At 47.7% G+C, this 11,285-nt stretch overlaps 1 protein-coding gene across 3 annotated transcripts in view; it reads left to right on the top strand.

Annotated features, from left to right (window-relative positions):
* The first annotated feature begins 9,761 nt into the window (after positions 1-9,761).
* Positions 9,762-11,285, top strand: part of LOC147105087 (N-fatty-acyl-amino acid synthase/hydrolase PM20D1-like) — a 99,766-nt gene continuing 98,242 nt past the window's right edge. The window contains exon 1 of one of the 3 annotated variants that reach the window (XR_015081675.1): positions 9,762-10,148. Coding sequence is in view for 2 of the 3 variants with exons in the window: in XM_086011165.1 (XP_085867291.1) it covers positions 9,848-10,148 (301 nt within the window). In the remaining variant the exon portion in view is untranslated. The remainder of the gene's footprint in view (positions 10,149-11,285) is intronic. The other 2 variants (XM_086011165.1, XM_086011164.1) reach the window with 2 other exon arrangements.

Genomic DNA, 11,285 nt, shown 5'->3' with positions numbered 1-11,285 from the left:
AATTTGTGAAACTGTAAACAAAGACAAAGTATGTTTTGTACATAGAACTGAGTACCATACATTAGATGTTACATAAGATATAAACATGCTTATGACAACAGAATAGACTAATTGTATAACTAAATAGCACTGAAGCTAAACCTCGGTAACTAACAGCTAATAACTTCTTATAGACAAAGTATTGTCAAAATACTACACTGACAAGGTTGTTATCATGTTACCAAACAAGGATACTCACAGACATTGCGTCTTGCCTAGCGTATGAGAAGGATGCAACAGGATTGAGAATCCCTCATGTGAGCTTCTTCATAACTCAGCAGGTTCTTCCTGGAATACTACTTCCGGGTCAAACAGGAAGGTCAAATAACATACTGCTATATACTAACACTGCTATACACTAACTACCACTAGAGGGTGCTATCTGCATGTAATAAGTCCAGAACAACCCGGTTTCATTCAATTAATCTGTAGGTTCTGGTAGTGGCTGATAGCCTTGGTGGAATAGCCTCCGCTTAGTAAAATTAAAGACTAGAAAGCCATCTGCCTTTTTGAACCATCTGAGAGGGGGAAGCTGCACTCTGAAATATTTTCCCTCTGCTCTGTGCAACTTTGTCCTCGTACTTTGTGGCTGAAATGGTGTGAAGCTCAAGCCCATCATTTATCTTTCAAGTTTACGGGGCTGCGCTTGTTGTTGTTTCCAGCTGAACAAACAGCAGGGAGTACACAACAGCAGGGATGGGCATTCAATGCTGGCCTTTCCAGTGACTCTCACATCCCATGAGTGAATTTAAAAAAACACAGAACAGAATTTAATTTCCAAGGCGTAGTGCGGTTAAAAAAACAGAAAGCCAAGTCAAAATCTGGGAGTTGTAACTACTATTTTGATTTTAAAAATCATTTATTGGGGTAAAGCTAACATTGCAATTGGCCGCTCATTATAAAGACCGCTCGGTCCTCATTTCCATTTAAATCCGTAGAAGTGAAAATGGGGCAGTTTTAACAGCGGGCGGGCGATTCCACGATGCCAGTTTTACACCCGGGTGTCAAATTGAAAATTGACCCACGTTAATTGGAATTCTATTTGGACTACTTTTCTGAGAACATAAGAACATAAGAATTAGGAGCAGGAGTAGGCCATTCGGCCCCTCGAGCCTGTTCCGCCGTTCATTAAGATCATGGCTGATCTTCTACCTCAACTCCATTTTCCTGCACTATCCCCATATCCCTTGATTCCCTTAATATCCAAAAATCTATCGATCTCTGGCTGAAATATACTCAACGACTGAGCCTCCACAGCTCTCTGGGGTAGAGAATTCCAAAGATTCACCACTCTCTCTGAGTGAAGAAATTTCTCCTCACCTCAGTCCCAAATGGCCGACCCCTTATTCTGAGACTGTGACCCCTGTTTCTAGACTCCCCAGCCAGGGGAAACATCCTCCCTGCATCTACCCTGTAAGAATTTTGTATGTTTCAGTGAGATCACCTCTCGTTCTTCTAAACTCTAGAGAACATAGGCCTAGTCTACTCAATCTGAGGAACAGGTTCAGTTCCAGTTTACCAAGCTTCGCAATAACAACAAATGTTTGTTTCTTGCTTTATTCATCCTGTCTAGACTTTCCTTTAATTACAAGAACTATTCCATCCCATAATTACACATACTTAATTGGGTGCTCTTTGATGATGTCACCTAAAGGTATTTCAGCCAAGTACATTCAATAATAAAACTAACTTTGAATTACCAATTGGGTTAATTTTTAGGGGCCTCTTGATACATAAATAGCTCCCGTTCAACTATTTTTACCCACCCCAAAAAATGTTGGCGGTTAAGATCCCTCTTAAGTCGAAAAGGAAGGATGACTTAAGGTTATTGGCAAACGAACCTGAGGGGAGAGGAGGAGAATTTTTTTTTTACGCAGCGAGTTGTTACGATCTGGAATGCGCTGCCTGAAAGGGCGGTGGAAGCAGATTCAATAGTAACTTTCAAAAGAGAATTGGATAAATACTTGAAGGGGAAAAATTTGCAGGTCGATGGGGAAAGGGCAGGGGAACGGCACTAATTGGGTAGCTCTTTCAAAGAGCTGGCACAGGCACGATGGGCCGAATGGCTTCCTTCTGTGCTGTGTCATTCTATGATTCCATCGATGTCACTCTTAAATAACAGTCCTGAAACATAGAAACATAGAAACATAGAAGATAGGGGCAGGAGTAGGCCATTCGGCCCCTCGAGCCTGCTCCGCCATTCAATGCGATCATGGCTGATCATCCAAATTCAGTACCCAGTCCCTGCTTTCTCCCCATATCCCTTGATCCCGTTAGCCTTAAGAAATATATCCAACTCTTTCTTGAATATATTTAATGAACTGGCCTCCACTGCCCTCTGTGGTAGAGAATTCCACAGGTTCACCACTCTCTGGGTGAAGAAATTCCTCCTCATTTCAGTCCTAAATGGCTTACCCCTTATCCTTAGACTATGACCCCTGGTTCTGGACTCCCCGGCCATCAGAAACATCCTTCCTGCATCTAGTCTGTCCAGGCCTGACAGAATTTTATAGGTTTCGATGAGATCCCCTCTCAATCTTCTAAACTCCAGTGAGTATAAGCCCAATCGACACAATCTCTCCTCATACGTCATTCCTGCCATCCCAGGTATCAGCCTGGTGAATCTTCGCTGCACTCCTTCCATGGCAAGAACGTCCTTCCTCAGGTAAGGCGACCAAAACTGCACACAATACTCAAGGTGCGGTCTCACCAAGGCCCTGCACAACTGTAGCAAGACATCCTTGTTCCTGTACTCGAACCCTCTTGCTACGAAGGCCAACATACCATTTGCCTTCTTAACCGGGAATTTTCTCAGAGCTTCTCCTGCTCTGCTGCTGTAACTTCGCCAGAAACTCCAGATATCCATCTGAACAGAGTTTTCACTGCACTTCCAGGGAAATTCCAGCGGTAGAGCCGGAGCAGCTCATACAGTACAAGCCACAAAAGTATGCAATCAAAAACAATCCACATGTCCCTTCCCTTCCAATATTTGTTTCCTTACAAGGAAAAAGGCAATTTCCTCAGAGCTGCTCCGGCTCTACCGCTGGAATTTCCCTGGAAGTGCAGTGAAAACTCTGTTCACATGGATATCTGGAGTTTCTGGCGAAGTTACAGCAGCAGAGCAGGAGCAGTTCTGAGAAAATTCCCGGTTAACGATGTTTAACCCATGATTATAACAGAAGGTCGTGGGTTCAAGTCCCACTCCAGAGACTTGAGCACAAAAATCTAGGCTGACACTCCCAGTGCAGTGCTGAGGGTGTGCTGCACTGTCAGAGCTGCCGTCTTTCAGGTGTGACTTTAACCAAGGCCCCTGTCTGCTCTCTCAGGTGGACGTAAAAGATCCCATGGCATTATTTCGGAGAAGAGCAGGGGAGTTATCCCCAGTGTCCTGGCCAATACTTATCCCTCAATCGACATCACTGAAAAAAAAACAGATTATCCGGTCATTATCACATTGCTGTTTGTGGGAGCTTGCTGTGCGCAAATTGGCTGCCACGTTTCCTACATTACAACAGTGATTACACTTCAAAAAGTACTTCATTGGCTGTAAAGCGCTTTGCGATGTCCGGTGGTCGTGAAAGGCGCTATAGAAATGCAATTCTTTATTTCTTTTATAATAAGCTTAATATTTCTATATATAATGCTGGTTGCATACGGAGGGATGGTTCAGAGCTGCTTCTTCTCCTTCTTAGGCAGTCCCTCGGAACTGAGGATGACTTTTGCTTCCACACTAAAAATGAGTTCTCAGGTGACTGATGAGTCCAATGCGGGACCTACAGTCTCTGTCACAGGTGGGGCAGACGGTGGTTGAAGGGGCGGGTGGGTGGGGTGCATGGGTTGACGTGCGCTCCTTCCGCTGTTTGTGCTTGGCTCCCGCTTGCTCCCGGCGAAGAGACTCGAGGTGTTCGGCGCCTTCCCGGATACTTCTCCTCCAAATGTGCGGTCTTGGGCCAGGGATTCCCAGGTGTCGGTGGGGATGTTGCACTTTTTCAAGGAGGCTTTGAGGGTGTCCTTGAAGCATTTCCTCTGCCCACCTGGGGCTCTCTTGCCGTGTTGGAGCTCCGAGTAGAGCGCTTGTTTTGAGAGTCTCGTATTGGGCATGCGGACGGTGTGGCCCGTCCATCAGAGCTGATTCAGCGTGGCCAAAGCTTCAAAGCTGGGGTTGTTGGCCTGAGCGAGAACACTGACGTTGATGCGCCTATCCTGCCAATGGATTTGCAGGATCTTGCGGAGGCAGCGTTGGTGGTACCTCTCCAGTGCTTTGCGGTGCCTGCTGTACATGGTCCATGTCTCTGAAGCATACAGGAGGGCGGGTATCACTACTGCTCTGTAGACCATGAGATTGGTGCTGGGTTTGAGGTCCTGGTCTTCAAACACTCTCTTCCTCAGGCGACCGAAGGTTGCACTGGCACACTGAAGGTGGTTTTGGACTTCGCCATCGATGTCTGCCCTTGTTGACAGTAGGCTCCCGAGGTATGGAAAGTGGTCCACGTTGCCCAAGGCCTCGTCATGGATTTTGATAATCGGGAGCAGTACTGTGTGGCGGGAGCAGGTTGGTAGAGGATCTTTGTCTTACGGATGTTTAGTGTAAGGCCCATGCTCTCGTACGCTTCGGTGAAGGTGTTGACGATGGTCTGGAGTTCGGCCTCAGTGTGTGCGCAGACGCAAGCGTCGCCTGCATACTATAATTCAATGACAGAGGATGGAACAACCTTGGATCTGGACTGGAAGCGACGGAGGTTGAACAGTTTCCCGTTTGTTCTGTAGATTAGCTCCACTCCAGCGGGGAGCTTACTGAGGGTGAGATGGAGCATTGCAGCCAGGAAGACCGAGAAGGGCGTTGGTGCAATGACACAGCCTTGCTTGACCCCGGTCCATATGTGAATTGGATCTGTGGTGTATCTGTTGGTCAGGATCACGGCTTGCATGTCGTCGTGAAGCAGGTGGAGGATAGTGACAAACTTTTGAGGGGCAGCCAAATTTGAGGAGGACACTCCATAATCCTTCACGGTTGACAGTGTTGAAGGCCTTTGTGAGGTCAAAGAAGGCCATGTACAGCGGTTGGTGCTGCTCCCTGCATTTCTCTATCAGTTGACGCGCGGTGAAGATCATGTCCATTGTGCCCCTTAGTGGGCGGAATCCGCATTGCAACTCTGGGAGGAGCTCTTCAGCCACTGGGAGAAGGCGATTGAGGAGGATTCTTGTGATGACTTTCCCTGTGGCAGACAGCAGGGAGACTCCTCTGTAATTACCGCAATCGGACTTGTCACCTTTCTTGAAGATGGTCACGATTACGGTGTCTCTGAGATCCCCTGGCATGCTCTCTTCTTTACAAATAAGAGAAATGAGTTAATATATTCATGCCAATAGTGCTTCTCCACCATGTTTTAGCGCCTCAGCGAGGATTCCATCTGCTCCTGAAGCCTTGTTGTTCTCCAGTTGTCGGATGGCCTATTCAACCTCATGCCGGGCTGGGGTTGTGCTGAGGTGGTGGCAGGTAGCATGCTGCGGGATGGAGTTGAGGATACTCACGTTGAAGACAGAGTCTCGGTTAAGGAGATCTTCGAAGTGCTCCTTCCAGCGGGCACTGACTGCCTCTCTGTCCTTGATGAGTACTTCTCCGTTCTTGGACTGCTGTGGGGTAGGACCTTGGGTGCTTGGGCTGTAGGTGGTCTTGACTGCGCTAAAGAATCAACGCACATCATGGTTGTCGGATGGCTGCTGGATCTCCTGCGTTTTCTTCACCCACCATCTGTTCTTTAGGTCGCAAGTTTTTTTGTTGGACCTCGGCCTTCAGGCATCTATAGAGCTGCTTTTTTGCTCTTCATTAATCGTGGCTAGTGAGTGCACAACAAGCAGGAGGGAGAAAGAGAAGGGGCGGGGGGGCAAAAGGGAGGGATTTTAAGGGGATTATTGAAAGCAGAGATGGGATTCCAGAGGGTAGGGGTGTGGAAGCAGAAGGAGCAGCCACTGATGTTTCAGCACATGGAGCAAGAAATGAGGCGTAGGCTGGTGTGTGCAGGGTTATAGGATCTGGAGCAGGTCATGAGAGGAAAGGCCATGGGGAGATTTTATCGAGGAGGGCAGAAATAGATTCTCTGTTGCACAGGAAGCCACTGCGACTTGTAATCGTAAGCCTAAACTAATAATTAGAAGTAGGATCACGTGTCAAACCCTCATTCACAAGCAAATTCTGTTTTATAATGGATATAAAGAAGCAAAAGTCATTGGCCTAGAAATTCAGTTTGGGGCGGCCAGCTCGCTTGCGCCCAGAAGTTACCGCTGCGCGCGGAGCCACTTGCGCCCGCCAGAAATTCACTTTCAGCGCCCCACGTCGAAGCCGGCCGCTATTCAAGGGTGTGGCCGCCCCCGCTTGGGGCGCTGAAACTGAATGTCGGCGCGCTAGGTGCCGCAGCGCCACACACTGCGGAGCGGCAGGCTGCGGTACTGCAGGCCTTCCTCCCTCTCTTAAGGGGGAGGTGCCTGCAACAGCGAGATCGCCGCTCGCTAGTGCCGGCAAATGAGCCCGGCACCACGGAGAAGTGGCGGGCTCCCGGAAAACAGCCGGCAATGCCACGGGGGGCGGGGTGGAGGAGGCCGGGGAAGGAGGTGCGGGCAGGCGGCCGCCGAAAAAGCGGCCGGCCGCACATCCGCCTTAACTCGCCCCACTAACGCTACAGTACGGCCCCGTTTTCTGATCGCTGTTTGCGACCGCTGCGGAAGAGGCGGCCGCAACTCAATATGGCGGTCGGGCCGGTAGCGGGGCGGTAGCGGGGCACTGCGCACACCGATGACGTCATCGGTGGTGGCGCAGCGCTACTGGCTAACGCCGCCATTACCGCAGCGCTGAATATCGGCGAAAGCTCAGCAAGTGGCGCAAAAGCCCTCTTTGGGCGAAAACTGGGCGCAAAGCCTACTGAATTTCTAGCCCATTATTTACAAAAAATAAAAGTTTCAAGTACCTCTGAGTCAGTGTTGTTCACAGCTAGCGAGTGGAAACAATTCTGTTCTTTGAATGATGAATTGATCTGCTTTGGCTTCAGTTTCTCTATGGAAAATACAGGGTGAGTGTAACCAAAGAGATGAAACAAAAACAGATAATAAGACGGAGGCTAATTTAAATGACAAATGGAGATAAATATAGATTTAATCAAATTAGAATAATAGTGTTGCTAGGATACAGTGTTTACATTAGTAACTCTTGAAAAAACGCTTTGTATCTGGCAAAAACATGTAGCAGAATGTTTCATTATATTAAATAGAGCAATTTAAGTATATTTCTGCATGACAATGGTAATATATACACATTTAAACAACATGTTTGGAACCCAGTCATAATATTTCTTTAATGTGGGGTTGAATTATGTTCTCTATGCCTAAGCACATGACTTGGGGAGGCTGCATTTAACTAATGAGGTGCTTAGCAATGTCTTGTGAGAATTAGAGCCAGGAGATGCCGTGCATATCTAAAAAAGGGAAGACTTGCATTTCTGTAGCACCTTTCACAACCACCAGATGTCCCAAAGCACTTTACAGCCAATAAAGTACTTTTCGAAGTGTAGTCACTGTTGTATTGTAGGAAACGCAGCAGCCAATTTGCACACAGCAAGCTCCCACAAACAGCAATGTGATTATGACCAGATAATCTGTTTTAGTGATGTTGATTGAGGGATAAATATTGGCCAGGACACTGGAGATAACTCCCCTGCTCTTCTTCGAAGGAGTACCATTGGATCTTTTACGTCCACCTGAGAGAGCAGACAGGGCCTCGGTTTAACATCTCATCTGAAAGACGGCACCTCCAACAGTGCAGAGCTCCCTCAGTACTGCACTGGAGTGTCAGCCGAGACTTTTGTACTCAAGTCTCTGGAGTGGGACTTGAACCCACAACCCTCTGACTCAGAGGGGAGGGTGCTACCCACCGAGTCATGGCTGACACAATGATGGTGCGAATCAAATATAATGGGGCTGATTGTCTTTTATAGAGCACATCGGGCAGGCGATAGGAAATGGGCGGAGTCAGCATACCAGTTTGCATTTATATAGCGCCTGTAACATAGTAAAACGCCCCAAGGTGTTTCACAGCAGCATAATCAGACAAAACTTGACACCAGCCAAAGAAGGAGCTATTAAGATGGGTGACTAAAAGCTTGGTCAAAGGGGTAAGGTTTAAGGAGTATCTTAAAGGAGGAGAGGGAGGTGGAGAGATTCAAGGAGGGAATTCCAGCGTTTAGGGTCTAGCCAGCTGAAGGCACAGTCGCCAATGGTGGGGCGAAGAGAGTGGGGGCTGCACAAGAGGCCAGAGTGGGAGGAATGCAGAGTTCTCGGAGGCTTGTAGGGCTGGTAGAGGTTACAGAGATAGGGAAGGGTGAGGCCGTGGTGGGATTTGAACAAAAGGATGAAAATGTTAAAATCGAGGCATTGGTGAACAGGAGGCAATGTAGGTCAGCGAGCACAGTGGGGATGGGTGAGCGGGACTTGGTGCAGAATAGGATACAGGCAGCAGAGTTTTGAATGAGCTCAATTTATGAGGTTGTCAAGGATATTGAAAAAAATTACCACAGAATATTAATTTAAACTGGCAGAATAGAACTGGCTAAAAAGGTCTTGGGACTGATATCAGGAAATCATTTTACAGACAGAGCGATCAACATGTGGGACATGTAGTAGGAATCTGGAATTCTCTGCCCCAAAAGGTTGTGAATGGTGGGACAATTGGAGCTTTCAAGACTGAGATTGATAGATTTTTGAGTAAAGGTAACAAGGGATATGGAGCCAAAGTGGGTAAAGGTACAGATCAGCCTTGATCTAATTGAATGGCATAGCAGGCTGGAGGGGCTGAATTGAGATGGTTGACTCCTATTCCTGGATCTCTATGTCCCTAAACTCCAGGTAGAGTCTTCTTCTTCTTAGGCAGTCCCTCAGAACCGAGTGTGACTTGCTTCCACACTAAAAATGAGTTCGCAGGTGACTGATGAGTTCAATGCGGGACCTACAGTCTTACAGTCTCTGTCACAGGTGGGGCAGACGGTGGTTGAAGGGGCGGGTGGGTGGGGTGCTTGGGTTGACGTGTGCTCCTTCCGCTGTTTGCGTTTGGCTTCCGCTTGCTCCCAGCGAAGAGACTCGAGGTGTTCGGCGCCTTCCCGGATGCTTCTCCTCCAATTTGTGCGGTCTTGAGCCAGGGATTCCCAGGTGTCGGTGGGGATGTTACACTTTTTCAAGGAGACTTTGAGGGTGTCCTTGAAGCATTTCCTCTGCCCACCTGGGGCTCTCTTGCCGTGCCGGAGCTCCGAGTACAGCGCTTGTTTTGGGAGTCTCGTATCGGGCATGCGGACAATGTGACCCGTCCATCGGAGCTGATCGAGCGTGGTCAAAGCTTCGATGCTGGGGATGTTGGCCTGAGCGAGAACACTGACGTTGGTGCGCCTATCCTGCCCAATGGATTTGTAGGATCTTGCGGAGGCAGCGTCGGTGGTACCTCGCCAGTGCTTTGAGGTGCCTGCTGTACATGGTCCATGTCTCTGAGGCATACAGCAGGGCGGGTATCCAGGTAGAGTAGTGAACCCTGGAATCACTGAAGAAAATAATTGGATGCTGTAATGGAGGGATGAATTGAGATGGGCCTCCCTCGCTCGTAATAAACCTTGTGATCTTCTGAACACTGAGCTCTTCTTAAATTGATTGCAGGAACTACAACTCCCAAGGCGCATTGCAGCTATTGGTTGGCTTGCCCCTGTTGAGCGATCGCTGCCTTACACAGACGCGCCGGGTCCAGGCGCTGCTGGTGCTCTTTTTTTGAAAGAGGGAGATGAAGGTCACAAAGAGAAGGAATAAAGTGGCCGCGATAATCATGCTAACCCTGGTGTCGGGGTTTCTCATCTTTGTGACCGCGCTCCTGGTCAGGACATACACGTTTAATCCGGCCGGCAACCAGGCGGCGAGCTCCTTTGACAGCGAGGGGACAACCTTCAGAGCAAACTTCAGTCTGGCAGAGAGAGGGCAACTGCTCCACGCGTTCAAAGGGGCGCTTCGAATCGCCACCGTCTCCCGCAACGCGACTGACTTTAACATCTCAGCCCTGGAGGAGTTTCGAGATTATCTGCCCAAAGGTACTATTCTTATTTGGTCACAATCGACTGATAATACCTTGTCTGGATTAAAGTGGCCACTGTGTGCTTTTTCCAACTCCTTCATTTATTTGTTTTGCGTGGCAAATTAAAAATTTCAGCAATGATTTTACCTCAAGGAATCATTGAAAATGTTTTTCTTTGGGGGGGGGGGGGGGGAAGGGGAGTTAAAATGCCCCCAAATTAATTGTATTTTACTGACAAGCTTACAATGTGGTGTTAATTAAAGGGCTGGGTCTGCAGTAAATTGACTTTATCCATATGTTGTCTGCAGATGTTTCTCAAGTCCACCCACCATAGTCCATAGTTCCAGCTGTAAGTGGAAGCTATTTTGTGAAGAGAATAGGGATGCATCTTATATTCAGCAAGTGGGGCTCGTTGGCTCATTTCTAATTGTTAGAACTCATGAATAAGTTAGGGCCAGTATTTAAAGTAGGATAGAAATTGCATTCTGCACATCTTTGTAATGCATTCTGTTTATAACATCATCATGTTTTAAATATTTGATTTATGTTCGGAAAATGAGATTAAATGTACATGTCCTGGAGGATACTCGACTGGGTTCCAATTTCAAATGTAGATGTTTAGATTGGCAAGTGCAATTGTTGAGCACAGACAGAACCCAGTCTGATTATTTTGTGTGACGCAGGTTGAGAGTGATTTTTCCTTCTATATTTTCTTCTCTAAAAGAAAACGATAAATGGTGCTCTTCATTTGAAGTAATATTCCTCCCTGTTGTTGCTTTGTTTCTGCCCTGTTGACTCATGCTGGGCTTGGTTCCATCAGCGCTGCCAGCCCTCTGATAGCTCGCCCAGCCCTGCAAAGTGAGTCTCAACGGACTATCTGGCTGTCTATGGTATCACAACCAACCCCAGTCTCCTAATTTCTAGGTGGTGTAAATGGAAATAGCTGAAGTTTTTCAATCATCCTGAATTGCCATGACTAATGCTTTCAAAGTCCTAGGTAGACGCTATCAGAGAACAAACGTTCTGCTTATGACGTTCCACTCCAGTGCTATTTTCATCTGTTCCTAGCCATGGCGTTATTCAACTTTAGTACAACTCCCGTGGCATTGCTCTTGGATGGTGTAGACCCAGGCTCTTAGCTTCTGCCCCATGA

This window comes from Somniosus microcephalus, chromosome 18 (genome assembly GCF_052327205.1).
Source record: "Somniosus microcephalus isolate GS21.2 chromosome 18, FLI_Smic_1.0, whole genome shotgun sequence".
Taxonomy (NCBI): Eukaryota; Metazoa; Chordata; class Chondrichthyes; order Squaliformes; family Somniosidae; genus Somniosus; species Somniosus microcephalus.
Note: the sequence above shows the minus strand (reverse complement) of the source record. Positions and strands in the feature narration are given on the sequence as shown.